At 40.5% G+C, this 20,248-nt stretch overlaps 6 protein-coding genes across 6 annotated transcripts; all 6 read right to left on the bottom strand.

The window, feature by feature from the left end:
• Positions 1-420: 420 nt before the first annotated feature.
• On the bottom strand, positions 421-9,750 carry LOC130717621 (putative nucleobase-ascorbate transporter 10). Its single transcript, XM_057567926.1, has 16 exons — positions 9,615-9,750; positions 8,719-8,964; positions 5,758-5,952; positions 4,946-5,043; positions 4,686-4,862; positions 4,472-4,572; positions 3,960-4,035; positions 3,766-3,825; positions 3,423-3,607; positions 2,615-2,711; positions 2,366-2,452; positions 2,221-2,279; positions 1,964-2,055; positions 1,390-1,467; positions 1,063-1,214; positions 421-830 (listed from the first exon to the last, which is right to left on the bottom strand). Exons 3-16 carry the CDS (start codon positions 5,930-5,932, stop codon positions 612-614), a joined length of 1,656 nt encoding a protein of 551 aa, XP_057423909.1. The 5' UTR covers positions 5,933-5,952; positions 8,719-8,964; positions 9,615-9,750; the 3' UTR covers positions 421-611.
• A 100-nt stretch (positions 9,751-9,850) lies between these two features.
• On the bottom strand, positions 9,851-11,692 carry LOC130717622 (uncharacterized). Its single transcript, XM_057567927.1, has one exon. It carries the CDS (start codon positions 11,582-11,584, stop codon positions 10,028-10,030), a length of 1,557 nt encoding a protein of 518 aa, XP_057423910.1. The 5' UTR covers positions 11,585-11,692; the 3' UTR covers positions 9,851-10,027.
• Positions 11,693-11,772: 80 nt separating this feature from the next.
• LOC130717623 (uncharacterized) lies at positions 11,773-12,842 on the bottom strand. Its single transcript, XM_057567929.1, has 4 exons — positions 12,578-12,842; positions 12,401-12,502; positions 12,255-12,320; positions 11,773-12,164 (listed from the first exon to the last, which is right to left on the bottom strand). Exons 1-4 carry the CDS (start codon positions 12,827-12,829, stop codon positions 12,105-12,107), a joined length of 480 nt encoding a protein of 159 aa, XP_057423912.1. The 5' UTR covers positions 12,830-12,842; the 3' UTR covers positions 11,773-12,104.
• Positions 12,843-13,466: 624 nt separating this feature from the next.
• Positions 13,467-13,979, bottom strand: LOC130717620 (uncharacterized). The gene is made up of 2 exons (XM_057567925.1): positions 13,820-13,979; positions 13,467-13,708 (listed from the first exon to the last, which is right to left on the bottom strand). Exons 1-2 carry the CDS (start codon positions 13,967-13,969, stop codon positions 13,520-13,522), a joined length of 339 nt encoding a protein of 112 aa, XP_057423908.1. The 5' UTR covers positions 13,970-13,979; the 3' UTR covers positions 13,467-13,519.
• Positions 13,980-13,994: 15 nt separating this feature from the next.
• On the bottom strand, positions 13,995-16,635 carry LOC130718976 (PKS-NRPS hybrid synthetase cheA-like). The gene is made up of 4 exons (XM_057569629.1): positions 16,495-16,635; positions 15,228-16,405; positions 14,048-15,035; positions 13,995-14,003 (listed from the first exon to the last, which is right to left on the bottom strand). Exons 1-4 carry the CDS (start codon positions 16,633-16,635, stop codon positions 13,995-13,997), a joined length of 2,316 nt encoding a protein of 771 aa, XP_057425612.1.
• Positions 16,636-16,829: 194 nt separating this feature from the next.
• Positions 16,830-19,816, bottom strand: LOC130718975 (protein MAIN-LIKE 1-like). The gene is made up of 5 exons (XM_057569628.1): positions 19,628-19,816; positions 18,805-19,576; positions 18,504-18,722; positions 17,965-18,458; positions 16,830-17,871 (listed from the first exon to the last, which is right to left on the bottom strand). Exons 1-5 carry the CDS (start codon positions 19,814-19,816, stop codon positions 17,548-17,550), a joined length of 1,998 nt encoding a protein of 665 aa, XP_057425611.1. The 3' UTR covers positions 16,830-17,547.
• Positions 19,817-20,248: the final 432 nt, after the last annotated feature.

Raw genomic sequence — 20,248 nt, 5'->3', positions numbered from 1 at the left:
GCTTCAAGACATGCATCAGGGGTGATATGAGAACCTCTGTTCTCGGCATCTTTTCTAAGTATCTCCCTTTGGAAATCGCCATAAACCTCTGTTCCAGGACGAGTGAATCACATCATTATAGTAACTGTTATCTCACAAGAGGTTACCGTCCGAAATGTATAGAGTACCAAATTCCAAAAGCGTATATAGAGAGAGGGCCTGGAAGGGGAGGGGTACAATTGCAACACAACAAATAACACGAGTAGCATATGATTCAGAAAGGAAAGAAAGGAGAGATCCAGCTACCACTGGCCATGTTTTCTGGATGATAGTCTTTTCGTTTGATTCCATTTTCAGATACAGCCAATGCCAAATCTCCTCACACTCACAGCTCAGAAACACAATATCCAGCTATAAAAACCCATGTGACTCAAAGAAAAAATGACTCCATTATTTAATGAATTCCAAAGTATTGCAGTGAAACCATGTTACAACAAACTACAAAGAAGCTTTGATGACAATTTTAATTGAAAAAATGTGATGACTACCAATTGCCTTAATCATGAAAATATATAGTACAAACCCCCAGTAAAACAAATATAAGCTGCTTGCTATATATAGTGATATACTAATTAAAGAGCTGGGAAAAGGTTATCCAGTCTGCATGGTAAAGAATAGAACTCATTGTTCCTAACATCTGCATTATACAAACTAAACCTCTCCCACCACTTCAAGCCACTGTCATTTTTTGCCTCATCGTCTTCACGAGAGAGTGTGACATCCAAAACGAAAGCAACCAAGGAAGCAACTGTTGTGTGTGACATGAACATCACCGTCACAGTATCGTTGAACTGCATGCACAGACATCCAATGACTTATCGCCACATCAGAAAATAAACTTTTAGTTTAATTAAGATAAAAAAAATAATGTAACTGCTCTTGAAATGTGGTCTTATGTCGCACAGAATGATCGAGTGTCAGTGTAACACAGCATGAAAACTAACTCTAATACTCTATTAATATCACATGATATGAATGAAATTTCAATGATGGGCTAGTTTTGGTTTCGGATGTGTATCTCACCCATCTAGGACCTTCATGATCTTGCTTCACATGATAGTACTCTGAGAAATATTGTGGAATGGAGATTCCTAGGAAGAATGACAAGCCCAAAACGAATTTTGTTCTGAAACTGTTAAGGTTAAAGAACTGGAGAAAACCAAGACCTGCGGAGGCTACATATACCAAATTATTGATTAGTTAAGTTCTATTAGCACCACGCAACAACCCAAATCAATTTTGGGGAGAAGCTTTTGTGAGTAGCTTCTTGATGCCGGGATTGATTCTGATGAAAAAGAAGCTGATCCAAACTTGCTAGAAGACTTGTATTAACTCATTGATGGAACTTACACACATAGCCGAATAATACACAGTATACTGCTGCTATGATTGGCAAAGGTACAGAAGCAAAAATGGCTCCAATTTTTCCTGGTAGAAGGGGGAAATAACAAGTATTCAACATGAGATATCATCAGTTAAACTTAAATAGAACAAAAAATTGTGGGAAGCAAAAGAAAGTCAATTCTGGATATATAAAAAAGAGAGTGAGAAGAGCACTAGTTCATCATAAGAGTGCATACAGTAATGATTCGTGCACACTTGCACATGGACTCTTGCACAGAGCGAGCACTCAGCAGACATCCCAAATGATGACATTCCAGAAACTAATTTCCGAAATGTAACTATAAATTACATTCCGGAAAGTTTCCGGAACCTAGTTGGACTTGAGTGTAAAATTTCTGGAAACGACATGTTGGAAATTAGTTTTCGTTAGAAATGTAAGTTTTTAGGGTGTCCGCCGTGTGCAAATGTGGGCGAATCCCTAGTGGAGTTCCTAAGATAAATTAGACTGACAAGTAAAGTACCAATGCCAAGAATCTGAAATTATGAAATAGCACATATCATATTGGTCTTTATATAGTACCAAATACAGAGAAGAAAATCATAAAGCCAGCTGATATTTGGATTACTCTTCTGCTTCCTACTCTTGTTAATGCCAGTAAACCAGCATTTTCCCTGAAATAAGAGCAAAGCATAATCAAGAACATAGTTTAAAAATGTGACCTCATGCAGCATAAATAGGTAAGAGTAGGTAAATTTAAATCGAATGAATTCAGGAATGCTAGTTAATTGGTAAGTTACCAATCCTCTAAAAAGCAAAAGGGATTAGGCCAAACTTACACTGAAACTGTAGTTCCAGTTACAGAACCAAACATGCCACTGAGCAAAGCACCTACTCCCTAAAATCACAGTAAGAATGACACTTAACAAAATATCACAGGTTTCATGCACAAGATTTGCAAATAAATATTGAATCCAACCCTACCACCCAGCCAGCTCCGCGGCTGATTACAGAAGGCGGCACAGGGGTCGCACTGCCATATCTTGCAGCAGCATATGATGTACCAGTATACTGCATATGGTCAAACCAAGATGAAACTTCAATTCATTTATCAGTTTTGCATGGTTTTTCTTATGAAAAACAAGGGACTAAGTAGTGCAGTTGAATTGCACCGTTGCAAAATGATTGAGAGACATTGGATTTCTAATTTTATGAAGGGGTATAAGTGCCTACCTCAAAAAGAGAAACAAAGGAAGCAGCCATCATTGCAAAAGCTTCCCCAGTATTGAAAGTAGGACTCCCCCATTGGAAGGGATAAGGAAAATACACCCTGCATTAATGGGAAAAAGACATTAACTTATGTAGAAGTACAACTAATAAAAAAAGCCAAAATAATATGTTCTATAGCATGTTTGGATCAACTTCTATATCCTCAAAATCAAGGCTTACACCCAGGAAATCCTTGCAGAAACTTCTTCTCCTAATTGATTTTGGTTTTACAATAAATTGTAGAAGAATTTCAAAACATGCACTTATTGAGTTATGTTATTTGCTATATAAACATGACTTTATATAAGCAAAAACATACAAGCATTTCTGCACAACTATGTTCACATTCACCTACATATAACTGTAGTTATAGAGACCCTTATTTTGCACTATTATACTTACCTCTGGATTTTCACGCCCTCTCTACCAAAAGAAAAAAAATGCATCTCGATTTTAACACAAAAAAGACCCTTTAGTTCTGTGCAATTTCAAGTAACAGCTTTTTATGTCACAATTGTCTCTCTTATAACCTCCTTAAGTCTTTTTCACATCACATGTGAACCTCTTTTTACATGACATTATGTCTCTCTCTATCTCTATCTCCTGAAGTGTTGTTCATATAGCAGTATCATCTCATTTCAAGTTAAAAATCTCTACAATTTCCCTAATCCTTTTCACCCAAAGAATAAGTTCAATAGAGAAATAAATCATCAGTATTATCATTTTAGTAATTGATAACTCTCAGAGGAAACCAGCATGTATTCAATTTTACCATGGCGCGGCACTGATGAGTCCAGCACGATCAGTGCGGCAACTAGTCTGTGTACTTTCTGGCCTGTGGTTATATACCTTGCAAGAAGTCAGAAACTGTGCAAATAACCATGCAATTGCAACAGTAAACAGCACTGCAAATCGGTCATGTATAGGCTTCTTGGTGGTGATATAACGCTTAAGGTACTGCAGAAGCATAGAAGAACATTAAAAAATGAGCCAAAACTAAAAAAAAGTTAAACTTATTTAAATTCCTTAGTGTAATTTACATATTCTAACTTCTAAATTATCATTACCACATGATAATTGATAACTTTGCTGATAGTGCAAGACTAACTACTTGCCTGTGAGATGAAAACAAAAGCAATTAGTGCTGGAAGCCCAACTTCAACACATTTTGCAAGCTGCAACATTGATTAACAAATGGAAAATATATATAGGGCAAAAGAAAAATAAGCCTATTGTCAATTCAAAGAAAGCTAATTGAACAGAACCTCGGAAACAAGAGATCACAAACATAGAGTTCTTTAATCTTTACCATTGGGAAACCAAGATGGTAGAGACTAAGTCCAGTGAAAGTTACATATGGGACCACAGAAAGTGGACTAAGGAACCTGAGAATGAAACAGACAACAAATAAGATAGATAACTAGTGAAAGAGTTATAGTATGTTTGAATCAGCTTCTATTTCCTTAGAATCAATTCTGAAACACAGAAGCTACTCACAGAAGCCTTTTACCAGAGTTGTTGATTCAATGATTCTGAGATGAGAATCAATAGTAGAATGATTTCGAAACATGCATTTAATAAACAGTAATGATATATACACACCTCATTTTTAAAACACTTCATTTCCACCTCTTTTTGTTTCTATCTCTCTCCTCTTATCTTCTATCACATCTCATACTTTTTCTCTCTTACTTTTTTCTTTCTTCCTATCTCTCTCCTCATTCCACCTCTTACACCTCAAAGAGAGGAGGTGTGTATGTAACATTATTCATTTAATAAAGAAGTTGATGTACGCGGACAAAGAAAGTTGCACATGCTAACCTGACAGCATTCCTCCAAATTCCACAGAATCCCATAGCCATTTGCAAACATGCACTTGCAATCAAAGCACCTTGAATTCCTCTTATTGTCTGAGTAAACCTCTAAGAAAGGCAAACATATAAGCCAAGTTAGCAAAATACTAACAGAGTGAAGCAGTCTCCAATATTTATAACATTCAGCAAAATAAAGAAGTTGTAAAAATAGTTTCATTCACCTCATAAGGATCTGTGTATGAATTATATCTGCTAGCTTGAACAATAGAAATTGTGGGTATTATGTAAGTGTATGAACCAACAACCACAGTTGGAAGTCTGGTTCCAAATAAAGACTGAAGAATTGTGCTGATTCCAGAGACAAATAGAAGGGTCTGTACCACCCTAACTTTCTCAGCCTACATTGAATCAAAGAGTTTAGTTCAATAATATTATTGCAATTTTTTTTTCGAAAGCATATAGAAATGGATAAACTGCTTACATCCCCACCACCCATTTGAGGAACAATTATGGTTGGAATCAGAACTGTGATGCCAAGAGTCAGCAGGTAATGCTGGAACCCCAATGCAAATGCTTGAGCTGCATTATGGTCAAATAATCAATCACATTCCTCTAGCTATCACTAATATATAAAAGCATTTTGGATGATCATGCCATAAATCTTCAAAAAGGAAAAGCCGAATAAATTCAACATTTTATGAAATTTTGAGTGCTTACTACAGGCTCCAGCAAGTAACAAGTAGATTGAGACATTAAAACAAAAGAAAAACTTTTTATGGTACCACTAACTGCATGTTGGGAAACTTTTCCATAGTTGAATTTGAATCCAGAATCAATTCTAGGGTGAAGCTTCTAGTTTCAGAATTGATCATGATGAAAAGAAGTAACCAAACATGCAACAAGTTTTCTTCAATTTGTCCCAAAAAAAACTAAGTTTTGTTCAACGAAAAAACGATAAAAGAAGACTTTCAACCCTAATTCAACAGTTTTTTTTAGCTTTTAACAACTTAGAGCTCGTTTGGGAACACGTTAAAGTAACATTTTCCCTTACACCCATGGAAAAAAAAATTTTGAAACACACATATCAATGTGAAAACATGGAAGACACCTCGGTCGTCTCTAAAAATAATGTGCTTTCGCATTTAGATAAATTGAAATACAAACACTCATTTAGAATAAGTAGTACCGCTGAAATAAACACTTTGTTAGCTAGAGTTTGTGTTCCAAGTTCCAATAAACTATGAAAAAAAAATGAATTAAAAAATTATTAAAAGTAAAGAACATGGTACGGACGCCATGGAGGAGGACTATTAATGCAATACTGAACTCCAGGTAATTGCTCTTTCACAGGGTGTGGTTGCACCTCCTCCCCTTTTTTGGCACCACCAGCGTTTTTGCCACCGCCACCACCTTCAGTAGCAGCATTGCTGTCAGTGGAACCACCACCACCACCACCATTTTGAGCCATCTTTTGTAGGCAGAGACCAGCTAGCACCAAAGGAAGCAAAATGTTAACTTGTGATGAAAATGATTGTTCAACATTTTTCTATTTGAGAGAAAGTTGTACTATTAATTTAAATTGTTCAAATGACAGTTACTTAAATCAGCAATAATTGAAAATTTGGATTATCAGTTACAGGAATTGGAATATGATACCTCGCAATTACCATTAAAGGGGGGACCTTAAACGGTCATGTGCATTGATTATCTTGATATTCAATTCTGAAATTTCAAATTGGGTCGCCTTTCAAAAAATAAAATAAAAAAAAATTGGGTCAGTTCTAGCCTCTAGAGCACTGCACAACCTTGGAAGAATGCTCTCTGGTAAACATTTTTCCTGCTAGGTTACTAGGAAAAGGTGGATTTAAATCAAAAATAGATTTAAACCTCATTCTTATAGTTGACGGAGAGGAGGATAGTATGTATTCACTTTTTTCAATTCTATCATGATCACATTTTAGGTTTTGCCAATATAGCTGAGTTTATATAACAGTATTTTGATGTGTAATCTTATATTATGTTTTGTTTAAAGTGGGTTGGCTTAGTCGTTAAACGTGTTCCGCACTTCGTCCTTTAAGTAAATGGTTGGAGATTCGATTTTCAACTCATATAAATGAACAATAACTCTTGGATTGTAATGAGTATTTGTAAGTCTATATTGCTATGCCCACTACAGGGTTTGATTCCCTTAATTTATAAGTGTCATTTGACTTGACTTTTGCCTTAATCTTACAAATCTTTGATTATTAAAATACTCATTTTTACTCAATTTTTTCTTATATCTAGCACGTTTCATGGCCTCCCGGAGGTGTCACCACGAGTCTCCCATGGTTACCACCAACACCTCGGAACTCCAACCTTTCCAATCTCACCTTTTGGATCCCTCTAGCTTTGAGCTCTCCCCCTAGTTTTAATTTGGGAAAAAGTGTGAAGATATGCCCAAAAGTCCCTAATTTCAGCCTATTAAACCTGGCAGGAGCGAGCAAGCTCACTTAGCAAGCAAAAAAATTGTTTAACGAGTAGCTTTCATCAAGGCGAGGAAATGCATTCTTGCTTAGCGAGAAATTTTTTGCTTAGCAAGAATCATCTTTCAAAAACTCTAAACCGCCTCAAATTCGCTTAGTGAAAAAATTATGGCTAAGCAAATTTCTTCCTTTGTAGGTTTTTGTTTTATTATTAGGGCTCGTTTGGTATGTCGTATTAGGCATGATTGTATAAGCTTATACAATACATTATGTGCTTATCCATTGTTTGGTGCTAACATTGTATTGTATAAGCTTATCCATCAACTCACCCTTATACATCAAAATGATGTATTATTTAATCCACCATGTAGGTGATGGATAAGGCCTGATAAGATTTGACGTATAAGCCACCATCACCACCACCCTCCACTGCTTCCACCATTCACCCTCCACCACCACTACCGCGACCACCACAATCCTCCAATGTCGCCGCCACCACCCTACGACCACCGCTCTCCACCCCCACCACCATTGCCACCCTCCACCACCATTACCATCGCCGGCGCCACCACCGACACTAGCGCCACCACCCAACCGCCACCACCCAACTGCCACCACAACCACCATCCTCCTCCACCGCCAACACCACCACTGCCACCGCCGCCGATACCACCATTATCCATCCCCACCACCATCGCCACCATCACCGCCGCTGCCACCACCCTACCGCCACCACCACCACCCTACTGCCACCAACACCCTACTGCGACCACAACCATTGTCCTCCTCCACTACCATCACCTCAACCACCCTGCCGCCGCCGCCGCCACCGACACCCTACAACCACCACAACCACCGTTCTCCTCCACCACCACCACCACCCTACCGACACCAACACCCTATTGCCACCACAACCACCGTCCTTCTCCACTACCATCACCACTGCCACCCAACCGCTGCCGCCACCACCACACCGTCGACACCACCCCCACATTCAGTATTATCACTACCACCACCATATAATCACATTTATTATCTATCATTATTGAATACTTCACTAAATATAAGATTGCATGAATTTAAATGATATGGTAAGTTATACAGTGTATGACCAAACGCTGTATAATATAAGAAATTTATCAGAGTTTATACTATCAAGCCTAATACTATCAGATCTTATACTATCAGATCTTATACTATACGTCACACCAAACAGGCTGTTAGTTTAAAAAAAAAGGTTATTGTTTTATTTTTGAATTTCCATGGTCTTCCAACCTACATAAAATAACTTGGGATTAAATAAGAAATTTATAATATTTATACACTATCTACACTAAATATTTACTAAACTAGTCAATTTGAGGGATAAACTGATTTATAATTCAAGCATCTAGGTCAAACAAGTTCTTAAAATCATATCTAAACATACTTAAAAATGACACTTATCAAATCAGAACTTCCCTTGGCTATGCTTGCTTGAATTACTGGATGATTAATGCATTGCTTAAGTTAACTAGGGCTTAAGGGATTAACTCTAGTAATTTTTGAAAAAATGGTAGGATGATGTTGATTATAATGTTTTTCTCTCCATGCTCTTCAAATCATCTCCTGCCCCAACCGGCTCTTAATTGGGAGCAAATCTTCAGCACTCATGTAGTATTGAAGACTGAATACTCCCTTGGCATAAAAGTGACAATTTTTTAAAAAATAAAATTTTAAAAAATAAAATAAAAAGTGTGGATAACTAACCATTCACGAGTAAGTATTGCAATGTGAGTGAAAATATTACCAAAGACATCATGCTTTAATAGTACTGAAATTTGTTCCCTTAACTGAAGTGGGGTGAGGAGAGCAAAATCCACCTCAGCCTCGATGTCGTGCCCACGCCCACTTCCCCTTATGTAGACAACTTGCCAATATTTAATGCTTTTGTGAGTCCCTTGAAGATGTTCAACAATGCATTTCAAGCATTTTTCTTGTGACGGTGTTTGTTTCTTTCTCTGCCCTCTTCCAGGGGTGATTTGCAAACATGGACCTACACGTACAGTTTTATTCGCATCTTCATTTATATACATATGACCTAAACGTGCAAAAATCTCATATCCTACCATTTTTCATCCACCCATTTTTCATTTCTTAAAATATGCGTAATGACAGAAAATAGAAATTTGGTTGGACAAGTAATTATAAGAAAGGAAGAAATAGAAAACTATATAAAATGAATGGAAAAACAAATACCATTCATTGCTGAGTAAGATTCTTTGCAGTTTAAAGAAAACTTCAAGAGATATCAATATTTAATAATTTTTCAATGTACTTTACTCTATAATCATCTGTTCACATGATTTAGTATACCCTGTACTTATTAGTAGCAAAGAACAGCCAAGGGAAGAAGAAAAAGACAAAAACATGGAATTCAACCTAGGAATTGGTTGGATATACCTTGAACCAGTTCTCATGGGCCTACTCAATAAAATAAAGTGCCATGTTCTAATAAGTGCTTATAAAATTGGTTCTCAATGACATTAATGTTGGAAAAATGATTTCAATTAGAATGAAGTTTAAAGTGAAGTTATCTATGTTAAAAGCAAGCTTATAATAAAAATCAATATACAACTTTCAATCTAACACAAGTTTCATTTTATCATTTATTACTTTGATCACTATGGGAGCAAGCAAACAAACCTGCAGCATGTTTGGAAACACCACAGTTTTCACATCCAATCAAAATTGAGTTTCAATATACTAACTAGAATGAGAAGCTTCTCTTTGTTGCAAAGTACTATATATCCAACCAATTTCCAGTTGTGTACACTTTGTCTGCATTCTTCAAGCCTATATTCACCTTCACCCACAGCCACAGCAACCCAACCAACCAATATCAAAAAGAAAATATAATCTAATCTAAAACCTTCAAATCATGATGTTAAGCCAATTCCATACCAGAAATTGCAGTCTCCAAAATGTGGGTTAGGGTTAGCATACACATAACAATGGCCTCAAGGTTCAAGCAATCATCATATCATATGACATGTTTCTATGAGTTTGAATCAAAACTCAAAAGACACCAAAAAATGAAAATTAACAAGAACATAAAGCTAGGTCTCACTCTCAATTTCACCACCATCACCAGCACCAGCACCAGCACCAGCACCAACATCATCTTTCCTAACCCAAACCATCTTGTCACTTTTCCCCCTCTGAACATTGGAGTGTTGACCATTGAAACCACCGTGACGACGGTAGCCAGTGCCATGACCATTCCTCTGAGATTCATAGTGGCGAAAACCGTCATTGTTATTCATTCTTCTCATTCTCCCATTGTGATTCCCCTTCACTGAGTTGACTGAAAAACCCCCAGATTTCTGTTCAGCTTTCTCCTCCACTTTTACCAAATCAACATTTCTCTTTTCGTTCAAATCGCTTCCAATTGCGGTTTCCGAACCTCCATTAGCTGCTTTCTGTTCCACCTTGTTCATTCTTCTCATCCCTCCATTCTGATTCCCATTCACAGTTAAACCCCCAAATTCCTGCTCAACTTTCTCCTCCAATTTCACCAAATCAACCCTTTTCTTTTCGTTCAAATTGTTTCCGATTGCGGTTTTCGAATCTCCATTCGCTGCTTTCTGCTCCACCTTGTTCATTCTTCTCATCCCTCCATTCTGATTCCCCTTCACAGCTAAACCCCCAAATTTCTGCTCAGCTTTCTCCTCCAATTTCACCAAATCAACATTTTTCTTTTCATTCAACTCGCATCCGATCATGGTTTTCGAACCTCCTTCACTCTCTCCTTTCTGCTCCACCTCATTCATTCTTCTCATCCCCCCATTCTGATTCCCATTCACAGTTAAACCCCCAAATTTCTGTTCAACTTTCTCCTCCAATTTCACCAAATCAACACTCTTCTTCTCATCCAAATCGCTTCCGATTGTGATTTTCGAACCTCCTTCACTCGCTCTCGCTCCCTTCTGCTCCACCTTGTTCATTCTTCTCATTCTCCCATTCCGATTCCCCTTCACAACAGTTAAAACCCTAACTTTCTGTTCAACATTCTCCTCCACTTTTACCAAATCAACTCTTCTCTTCTCGCTCCACACCATTCCAATTGCAGTTCTCGGACCTCCTACACTCACTCCTTTCTGCTCCACCCTTCTCACTCTCCCATTCCGATTCCCCTTCACCGCGTTGACCGATGAACCCCCAAATTTCCGCTCACCTTCCTCCTCCTCCACCTTGACCGAATCAACGCCATTCTTCTCGTTCACCTCGCTTCGGATTGCAGCTTCCGAACCTTCTTCAATCGCTGCTTTCTGCTCCTCCACGTTAGGTTTCCGCTTCCGATTCCCTTTCCATGCTTTCCGCTTCTTCTTCGACGATTCAGCGACCTTCTTGTTCAGATCGGCGGATTCACCTCCGATTCCGGCGCCGGCCTCCGGTTCACGGCGGTTGGTGACCGAGTCTCCGGCAGCGGTTTCATTCGTTGAAGCCGCAATCGGTTCTTCTTCTTGATGCTGCGGTTGTTGTTGTTGTTGTTTGTCTTGGTTCTGGGTTTGTTGGTTGAGCCATCGCTGTTGGAGTTGAGCGAGAGTGACGTAGTTGGAAGGGAGAGAGGGGTAACTGTTCTTCTTCTTCTGATTGAGATTCTGATTCTCCATTGATGCATGCACCTTCAAGGTTCAAGCTCAAATTGATTTTTGTTTTTTTTTTCTTTGGAATTTTGGTTTTGCAGAGTCACGCTGTTCTCATGATTCTGAGCTTCAGAAGAAGTGCTACACAAGTTATATAGTGATGAGTGATGACCAATTAAAATGGGGAATTAGATTTCCCACCCCTGGGTTTAGAATTGCCACCCTAGCCTTTTTAAAAAAATGTCGGGAATACCCTCCGGGACTTAAACCTCCATACCAGTCCAGAGGTTGATGTTCTGGACTAGTCCGAGAGTTAAACCTTCGGATTCTTTAATTACAGTTAAATAACATGACTTTAGTCCAATTGCAGCAAATATAACATGACTTTAAAATTGAAAAGTTACATAATCCAATTTAAACAAAATTACAATACATAATCCAAGTTAAGCATTGGAAAAGTAAAGCAAAATAACAATACGAAATCTAAGTTCAGCATTTCAAAAGTTACACAAATAGTCCTTAATATAGAATTAGTAAAGAACTAATATTAATCTTCTGTTATGTTTGTGAAGCTTCCAGGTGGAGGTGCACTGTCCTTTGAAAATACCTGTATAATGAAAACAGATTCAAATGCTTTGTTGTAGATGTGGAAAAGATTCAAATGCTTTATTTTAGATGTGGAAGAAGATTATCATACCTTGACTACATTGGACAAGGTTATATTCAGATAACAATTAGACTTTCTAGGAGAGAACACAGCGACCTGAAAGCAAAGTGAAGAAACGATGTGATGTCCAAGTTGTCCAAAGAAGCTTAAAATGTTAAAGTTGCCTATAGATTAACCTTTTGGAGAAGCAGAACAGATCCAACAGTTATGTCTTTCGCAAATACGCTTTCAGTGAAGACCTTGTGATGGATACTAGCGCCAACAGTGCCCGTAGGGTCCTGAATCTCAATCTCAGATGTCATGAGAGAAACATGAATCATTTCACTGAAATATAAGGAGGAATAAGGAAATACCTTGAGTGTAACTGTTGCATCTCCAAACCCATTGGGATTGCAGGATTTGATAACACCGATGACGTGATCTACTCTTTCATGATGGTGAGTGATTGCGCCCAGAGGAGTGGCAGATCCGTTTAATTGCAGGGCTGAAAGCCAAGCATTGGATTGGAAATCGGGATCGGTGTCGTGGCCGTCTTGGAGGACTTGCCTAACGAATTGTTGGGTTGAAATGTTTGGTTTGTCGTCGGTGGATCTGCGGTGAATCATGGCGGCCTGGACGGCGCCAACTGGGCCGGGAATGAGAGGACGAGAGCTGGAGGCAAGGTTGTCTTGGCGTTTGCAAGGGCGGATGAAGGTTGATGGTGGATCTTGTTCCATTTCTTCTGGTTATTTCCTGCAACAAGGGAAGAAGGGAAGTAATGTAATGGTGTAGGATGCCTTTGGTGCATAGGGGACTAATATAGGAAGTAAAGGGATTTATGGTGTAGGAGGAATGAGTAATGGGGTTGGTGGTGAAGATTAATGGTGGTCAGAGTTGGTTGTGTAGGCAGTGATGGTGGTTGAGATTGTAATTGATGGTGGTCAGAGTTGGTTGTGTAGGCATTCTGCTGCTTGATAAGGGTGATCCAGGACTATAAGTTTCGGATCACTCCAGGACTTTAAGTTTCGGATCAATCCAGGACTATAAGTTCCGGATTGATTCATAATTAAATTTACCACCCCCCCTTTTTAAGACGTCCGAGAGTTGAAAACCCGGATTAATATGAAACTTCAAGATTCGTACCTCTAAAACCAGATACTGTCACAGACAGAAACGTGAAAATGCAGTGACAATAATATGGGACAAACAGACCTCGTTACAATACTGGAGCATTGTCTTAATACATGTAGGAAAATATTCTTGCTAATAATATGGTTACAGACATGGTTACAACATTACAAACATGAATCATATTATCAATCTTCTGTTATGTCTGTTAAATCAAAGTTGGTAATAACACAAGGACCAATCCAAACAGTGTGTTCAGCCATAAATCTATCCAAACGCTCTTTATACGGTTTACACCATTCGGACTCGGGTTTTTCAACGTTGTATTCCCATTGGGGAGCAATTGGCGGCATAGGATGTCCAGACACCAACTTCAGCTACATTTAAGAGTATAGTAGTAAAATTAGATATATTTCAATATAAATTGTTTAACGTGACAAGAGAGTGTATTAATAAAAAAGAAGATATGTATTTAATTGAGGATATACCTGTACAAAGTGATTGGTCACATGACCAATAGCTATGACAGGATGTTCTAACGGTGGGGCGCCTCCTCTCATCGGAAGGTAAGTGTAACTAGATTTTAACGAGATGGAGATGAAAACCACCCGAAACCGGTTAGCAATAAGGTACCCCATCTCCGGTAGATGCATCCATTTGGCTTTAGTGGCTCTACCATCAGGAGGGAGAGTGAGACGATTGTGCATGGCTTGTACCACATCATAACCCCACATGCGTGTATAGTGTTTCTCATAGAGTGTGAGTTCTACAATCAGCTCTTCCCTAACCCGAGGCCAACCGTCCTGACCGTTCTGAAGGTCCAGCAATGCAGCGACGGCTCTGTATCCACAATTACCATCCCCGACAACATCTATCACTTCATGTATATATGGCCATAAAAAAGATGGCAACTCCGGTAAGTAGATTTTGGAGCCGGTGGCCGTCATAGCCTTCTTGTTCTTTGACTTAGGAGCTCGCGATGTTGGAGTTGTTTTAGGAGTTTTGGTGAGCCTAGGTTTCCTCTTGCTAGCTTTCGATTCTTGTTCTTTGGTCTGATTGTCAACATGTTCCCAATGTGAAAGGTCACGCTGGGTGGATCCTATTGATTGACCTCTGGGAGGTTTGGTTTTCCTCTCCTTGGACGATTGATTGTGCTTTATCTTCACTTCAGGAGGACACAATGAACTGATTTGAGGACAATAAAGCTCTCTAAGCTTCCTTCTCAGCATACTTTGGCCCGCATCATCCAAGGTATTGAAATGATCCCACAAAGCCTCAATCTCTAGCGGCATGCATCCACTGTTTGAGGTTTGACTCTCCACAACAGGCACTTGTTCCCAAGAAAGTATCTTCCAGAATGGATCAACTGCTGCATACGGAATTGAGGCCATACTCTGAAGTGCACAAGCGCAAGGTAGTCCATGAGTGACTTTCATCACGCAACCGCATTTCTCACCATGACCCCAAAATCTGTTTTGTTCATCATACATTAGGTGAAGTGCATGTTTAGCAACGAATCCTCTCATATTCTTATACATTGGAGACTTGAAACGGTGCTCTACAATGTTAATACTGCGCTCAAACGATGCTTGTATTGCATTGTGGCGTACAATGGTCAACCTATCAATTGCTTCCCATGAATCGCACAGGTTACCCTTGCCGTTCCTAAGCATCTTCTTCAAGCTTGCATGTGCACTTTCAGCCCTGCATACAAACATGAAGCTAGTCTATCAAGCCTATCAAATGCATACAAAAAATGAAACAAGCCTATCAAATGAATCAATTCTATCAAATGAAACAAGTCTATCAAATGCATACAAAAAATGAAACAAGCCTATCAAATGAATCAATTCTATCAAATGAAGCAAGTCTATCAAGATTGCATGTGCGTAGTACCTGTTACTTGTTGTCGTTCCAAAATGCTTCACTCTGTTTGTCCATGCCTTCACAAATTTCTCCTTGTGAACCAACCAAGTGTCATAAATGTACGATGTGAACCTTGGATGATCCTTACACATATCACACATGTCGCTCCATTCCTCCTCAAATTGTGTAGTTGTTTCCGCATATACCACTTCATTCCACTTTTGCATCACTAAGGCTTTAAAATCCGTTGTGTCAACCCACAATTTGCACTTTGCCTCAACATTCTTGTTTATGTGGAATAGGCATAGTAAATGGGTAGCCTCAGGAAAAATATTCCGAACAGCACTGAGTAAAGCCAATTCCCTATCAGTCACAATCACTCCAGGTAATCGGGCAGGGTCAGCAAGTAGAGATTTCATGCACTCCAAGGCCCAAACATAGTCAGGTGTGCGCTCACGAGTCATGTAGCAAAATGCAATGGAGTAAGTCAGACCAGTAGAAGTGAGGCCAACCATTTCAAGCAATGGAATTTGAAATTTGTTTGTCTTGTATGTGCAATCCATGATTACCACGTGAGGGAATGTGTTGAAGAGTTTAATAGCATTAGGATGAGCCCAGAAAAGTTCCATAATGACACCCGAATCTTCTTCATGTCTTTCAAAGTGAACATAGTTGGCTTCTGCCAACTTCTTCAGCAAATATTGCATCTCTGTAAGTGGCCCGCGGTCTAATTCTTTAACTTTTTTGATGCGATTATACACTTGAGTGATGGTAGACAAGTTACCCGGATTATTTTCCTTCAAAGTGGCCAACATGTGTCTCGGTGGGACCCAATTGTTATTCATGCTGTCGACTTGAACCTTCTCTTCTTCTGTTAGTCGACCAGCATAAGAATGGCCAACCAAAGATCTAGCTGGTTCATGGTTGTGTACCCCTTCCAACACTTTCAGCCACCAATTTTTATCACCCTCCGTAGGTCGTCCTTTAAGTTTAAAAGGACAATCACATTTTTGTGATCCGGTGGAGTTGTACTTGAAGGACTTAGGGTCCTTGTACGGGATGTACACACCATGCTTCGAGCACCGCAGAACAATATACATATTTCCACCTTTTCTGGAATAATCAGACCTTCCAGTCACAATCGCATATCCATTGTCCTTCCCAACATTCTTAGCCCATTGTTTAAGGTCATCAACAGTTTCAAATATCTGTACAGTGGTAACATATCATTTTAAAATTAGTAATCAATTCAAGCATCACTAAACAATAATGTCATTATGGTATACGCAATGAATACCTGATCGGTCGACCATAAATGAATGGTATCCACACTTATAGGCTGAACATTATCTTGTTGTTGAAGCAACATTCCTTCACTGACATCATTATCTTGTTTTAGAAGCAGCATTTCATCATCATAGAAAAATGTGCTCGTCATACTGCCTGCATAAACCAATCTGCCACTGGTTAACAGTCCGTATAATGAACATTCGTACTAATCCGAGACTATAACTCTCGTACTAATCCGAGACTATAACTTTCGTACTAATCCGAGACTTGAACATTCGGATTTATGTCGAGGCAGAAAAATTGAAGTGATGGTGGTGGCAAAAAATGAAGAGAAATTTAAATGGTAGAAAATATAAACAAATGTATATTATTGGCAAATTATAATGGATGCAATGATACATACCAAGGTGGTGCTGGTTGATGAAGGTTGTTGTTGGTGGTGCATGAAGGTTGTTGTTGGTGGTGCAATGATGGTGGTGGGGGGTTGAGGGGTAGTAAGAAAAGAGGAAGTGAGGGAGTGAGGGTGATCAGAAGTGAAATGTAATGGGGGGTGGTTTGGTGGTTGAGGAGTTTATGCAGGCCATAATGGTGGTGAGGTAGGTGAAGCTATGGAGTAATGGTGCTGAAAAAGGTGATAGAATCTGTCAGAGGTGTCCGGAAGTTGAAGTTTCATACTAATCCGAAGGATGAAGTTTCATACTGATCCGAAGGTTGAAGTTTCGGATTATATCTTGAAGATTAAACTTCATTACAAGGGTTTGTGTTGTTGAGTGCCAGGTTTTGGTTTCCATTACAAGGGTTGATTATTAGGGTTGGTTATAAAAGTTATTGATTTTTAAAATTATTAGGGTTGATTATAAAAGTGAAAAAGAAAAAAAAATGTTAAAGTGAAGATAAAGCTCACAAATTATTAGGGTTTAGGGTAAAAGTGAAAAATAAAAAAAAATATACGTTAAAGTGAAGATAAAACTCATACTAATCCGAAATAGTAGTGCAAAATACATAGTCCCCTAATATCATAATAGTAATGTCAACAAAATGCTCATACAACTAATGTCCCCTACTGTCCCCTACCCCGACGACCTCCCCTACCCCTACGACCTCCCCTGGCTTCTGCCCTGCCGCCCTCCCGGCCACCTGCTGCCCTGCCGCCCTCCCGGCCACCTGCTCGGCCACCTGCTCGGCCGCCGGCTCGGCCACCTACTCGGCCACCTGCTCCCAGACCTCCTCTCCCAGCAGCGTAAGCAATGCCCTGTGTCCCAGCCAAGTCCTGGAGGATGCGAAGTGCTATCTCCGTTAAAGCGCGGGCCTGTGTGCCTGGCAGCAAAGCATCATCCACCTCAAGTGACAACTCAAGGACTTCTAAAGCCCTACGCAAAGCAGCCTGAAAGTAAATAATAAAAAAAACGCTGTTAGTAAATCACATACAGAAAACCACAAGTGCATAAAGAAAATAGAAATAAAATTTAAAATTTACCACGGCACTGAGATCAATCCTCCTCTCATCCGGTATGATGAAACAATGAGACACTCTAGCGTACCAATCCATGTAACCGCCCACAACCTGTCCCTCCTCTATAGCAGGGTCGCCCTCAGGGAACAAGTACTGCACATAACCTGCGAATGCCGCATCAACAACCTCAGCTGCGGGAGATCTATCCATCTCACTAGGGTGGCGCGGGATCGTCTGTATATACCCAAACTGTCGCATGACCCGCTCCGGAAGATGAGGTCGCACAGCAGGGGGATAGGGACACCGAATGTAGCCTGAGAACAAAGCCCTCTCATCCCGCTGTCGCCATTCCCTGTGGGCCTCATATGGAGTCCAAGTGACGTCGTCGGCCGTCAACTCATTAAGTAGTACTCGCCTCTCGTCAAGCCTAGCATGCCTCGACCGTGACTCTGTCCACCTACGAGCTCTGGGCTGGTCCTCTGTGTAAGCCGGGTTCGCATACCGGCGAACGAGCCTGTCTGGAAAGTGCTCAAAGACCTAGGCCATCAACAGGGAAGTGTAACCGCCCATCTGTTTGACCCCGCTGCGAGAAGACTGTCCAAGCTGGTCGTACAACGTGGCAAGGGCCATGGCGCCCCACGCGAACTCCGACACCCGCTCAAGATCCTGTAGCATGCCTATCCAACGGGCGGAGAATGAGTGCCCCCCACTCTTGTCGGCGAACAATGTCGCGCCAACAAGATGCATCAGGTACATCCTGGCTGCATGCTCGTACCACCCCTCTACATTACAATGTAATACCAATTATGATTAAGTAAATATAAATAATAGTTGGAAAAAGTTCAGATAATGAATGAAACAAACCTGCAACAGCTTTCGGGTAAAGGTCTCGCAAGAAGCTGAACCTCATAGTCGGACCCCTAAGCCTATCAAACTCAGCCATGTACAAATCTGCATCCCCCCCTAACAGCAAAGCGCAGGTCTCTGCCACATCATATCTCGAGGCCACTCCTGGAGTGTAGAATCTCCCACCAACCGGGATGTGAAGAAGAGCGGAGACGTCGTCAAGGGTGACAGTCATCTCCCCAAATGGCATGTGGAAACTACTAGTCTCCTCGTGCCACCTCTCCACAAGGGCCGATATAAGCCCTGGATCCGTCTCTACATAGCTGCACCTGACCAGTGGATACAGTCCGCTCCTCTCCACAATCAAGCGGACCTCTCTGTAATTGTCCCCCTCACACGTCATCAGCCCGAGCTTCGTACCAGCAGTGGCAAGCCTCAAATCACCTCGCTCAGAATAACGAGGGTCAGTGGTGCCTAGTAGGGTATGCCACGTCCACAGCGCTATGTGATCCGGGTAATGCTGCAGAAGTGACAACTCAACCGGCCCACCAGGAAACGGTGGATCTCTCTGGAGCGGCGGCATATTCGGATCCTCTACCTCTACATCCTCACCCTCAATCTCAGACTCAGACCCCGACTCCGACTCCGGCTCCTCAACTGCATCAATATCAAGTGAAGAGGTGGAAGGCTCAACAGTATCGTGGGCGGTAACCTCAGGCGTCGACTGAGGAGAAACCTCAGTAGCAGTAACCTCAGGCGTCGAGAGAGCAGGAACCTCAGTAGCAGGAACCTGAGTAGCAGGAACCTCAGTAGCAGGGGCAGGAACCTGAGTAGCAGGAACCTCAGTAGCAGGGGCAGGAACCTCAGTGGTCGCCTTCGGAGCCCCCTTCATAGCACCCTTCCTAGCCCGCTTCCGAGAAGTCGACACATCTGTATCATGATCACCTCGCCTATGAGAAGCGTGGAGATAGGCACGACGATCGGCCAACTCTTCAGACGATACCCTCTTAGTTTGCTTTGTCCTCGCCATAATCTATTAGAAAAAATAAGGAAAACAGATTAATAGCTATGTAATGAGTAACTAACTAGTTGAAGCAATCCACAAGTATACACAGTAAACTAATGTTATGAAATTTCAATACAATTCAAATAATGTTATGAAATTCAAATGTGAAATCTCAAGTTGGTTATGTCCTTAACCACTACCCTAAGATAGCCAAAAGCATGGAAATTATCTTCACCCCATTCATCTTATCATGAAAAACAATAACAGAAGCAATAGGAGAGACATTACTGAATCTCTCAAGTCCGAATCTTGAAGTCCTGAACCAGTCCGAATCTTGAAGTCCTGAACCAGTCCGAATCTTCAAGATTCGGAGTACGAATATCCCCAAATTCGCACCTCAGAACCCCATATACCCCAGAAATCACAATAGGAATGAAATTTCACCAAATCAACTCA

Source organism: Lotus japonicus, chromosome 5, assembly GCF_012489685.1.
Source record: "Lotus japonicus ecotype B-129 chromosome 5, LjGifu_v1.2".
Taxonomy (NCBI): domain Eukaryota; kingdom Viridiplantae; phylum Streptophyta; class Magnoliopsida; order Fabales; family Fabaceae; genus Lotus; species Lotus japonicus.
The sequence above is the reverse complement of the archived record's forward strand: the minus strand, read 5'-3'. Positions and strand labels throughout refer to the sequence as shown.

Excerpts from the sequence above, each read along its gene's own strand:
- LOC130717621 (XM_057567926.1), bottom strand. The coding sequence starts at position 5,932 with ATGGCTCAAAATGGTGGTGGTGGTGGTGGTTCCACTGACAGCAATGCT. Across the intron at positions 5,044-5,757 it reads TAATAGTCCTCCTCCATGGC|CTCAAGCATTTGCATTGGGG; the intron begins GTCCGTACCATG and ends ACCATAATGCAG. Across the intron at positions 4,573-4,685 it reads CATACACAGATCCTTATGAG|AGGTTTACTCAGACAATAAG; the intron begins GTGAATGAAACT and ends TGCCTTTCTTAG.
- LOC130717622 (XM_057567927.1), bottom strand. The coding sequence starts at position 11,584 with ATGGAGAATCAGAATCTCAATCAGAAGAAGAAGAACAGTTACCCCTCT.
- LOC130717623 (XM_057567929.1), bottom strand. The coding sequence starts at position 12,829 with ATGATTCACCGCAGATCCACCGACGACAAACCAAACATTTCAACCCAA. Across the intron at positions 12,503-12,577 it reads ATGCAACAGTTACACTCAAG|GACCCTACGGGCACTGTTGG; the intron begins GTATTTCCTTAT and ends ATTGAGATTCAG. Across the intron at positions 12,321-12,400 it reads CTGTTCTGCTTCTCCAAAAG|GTCGCTGTGTTCTCTCCTAG; the intron begins GTTAATCTATAG and ends CTTTGCTTTCAG.
- LOC130717620 (XM_057567925.1), bottom strand. The coding sequence starts at position 13,969 with ATGGGGTACCTTATTGCTAACCGGTTTCGGGTGGTTTTCATCTCCATC. Across the intron at positions 13,709-13,819 it reads TGACCAATCACTTTGTACAG|CTGAAGTTGGTGTCTGGACA; the intron begins GTATATCCTCAA and ends TCTTAAATGTAG.
- LOC130718976 (XM_057569629.1), bottom strand. The coding sequence starts at position 16,635 with ATGACGAGCACATTTTTCTATGATGATGAAATGCTGCTTCTAAAACAA. Across the intron at positions 16,406-16,494 it reads ATTTATGGTCGACCGATCAG|ATATTTGAAACTGTTGATGA; the intron begins GTATTCATTGCG and ends ACCACTGTACAG. Across the intron at positions 15,036-15,227 it reads GGAACGACAACAAGTAACAG|GGCTGAAAGTGCACATGCAA; the intron begins GTACTACGCACA and ends GTTTGTATGCAG.
- LOC130718975 (XM_057569628.1), bottom strand. The coding sequence starts at position 19,816 with ATGGCGAGGACAAAGCAAACTAAGAGGGTATCGTCTGAAGAGTTGGCC. Across the intron at positions 19,577-19,627 it reads TTCCTGCCCCTGCTACTGAG|GTTCCTGCTACTGAGGTTCC; the intron begins GTTCCTGCTACT and ends CCTGCTACTCAG. Across the intron at positions 17,872-17,964 it reads GGATTGATCTCAGTGCCGTG|GCTGCTTTGCGTAGGGCTTT; the intron begins GTAAATTTTAAA and ends ATTTACTTTCAG.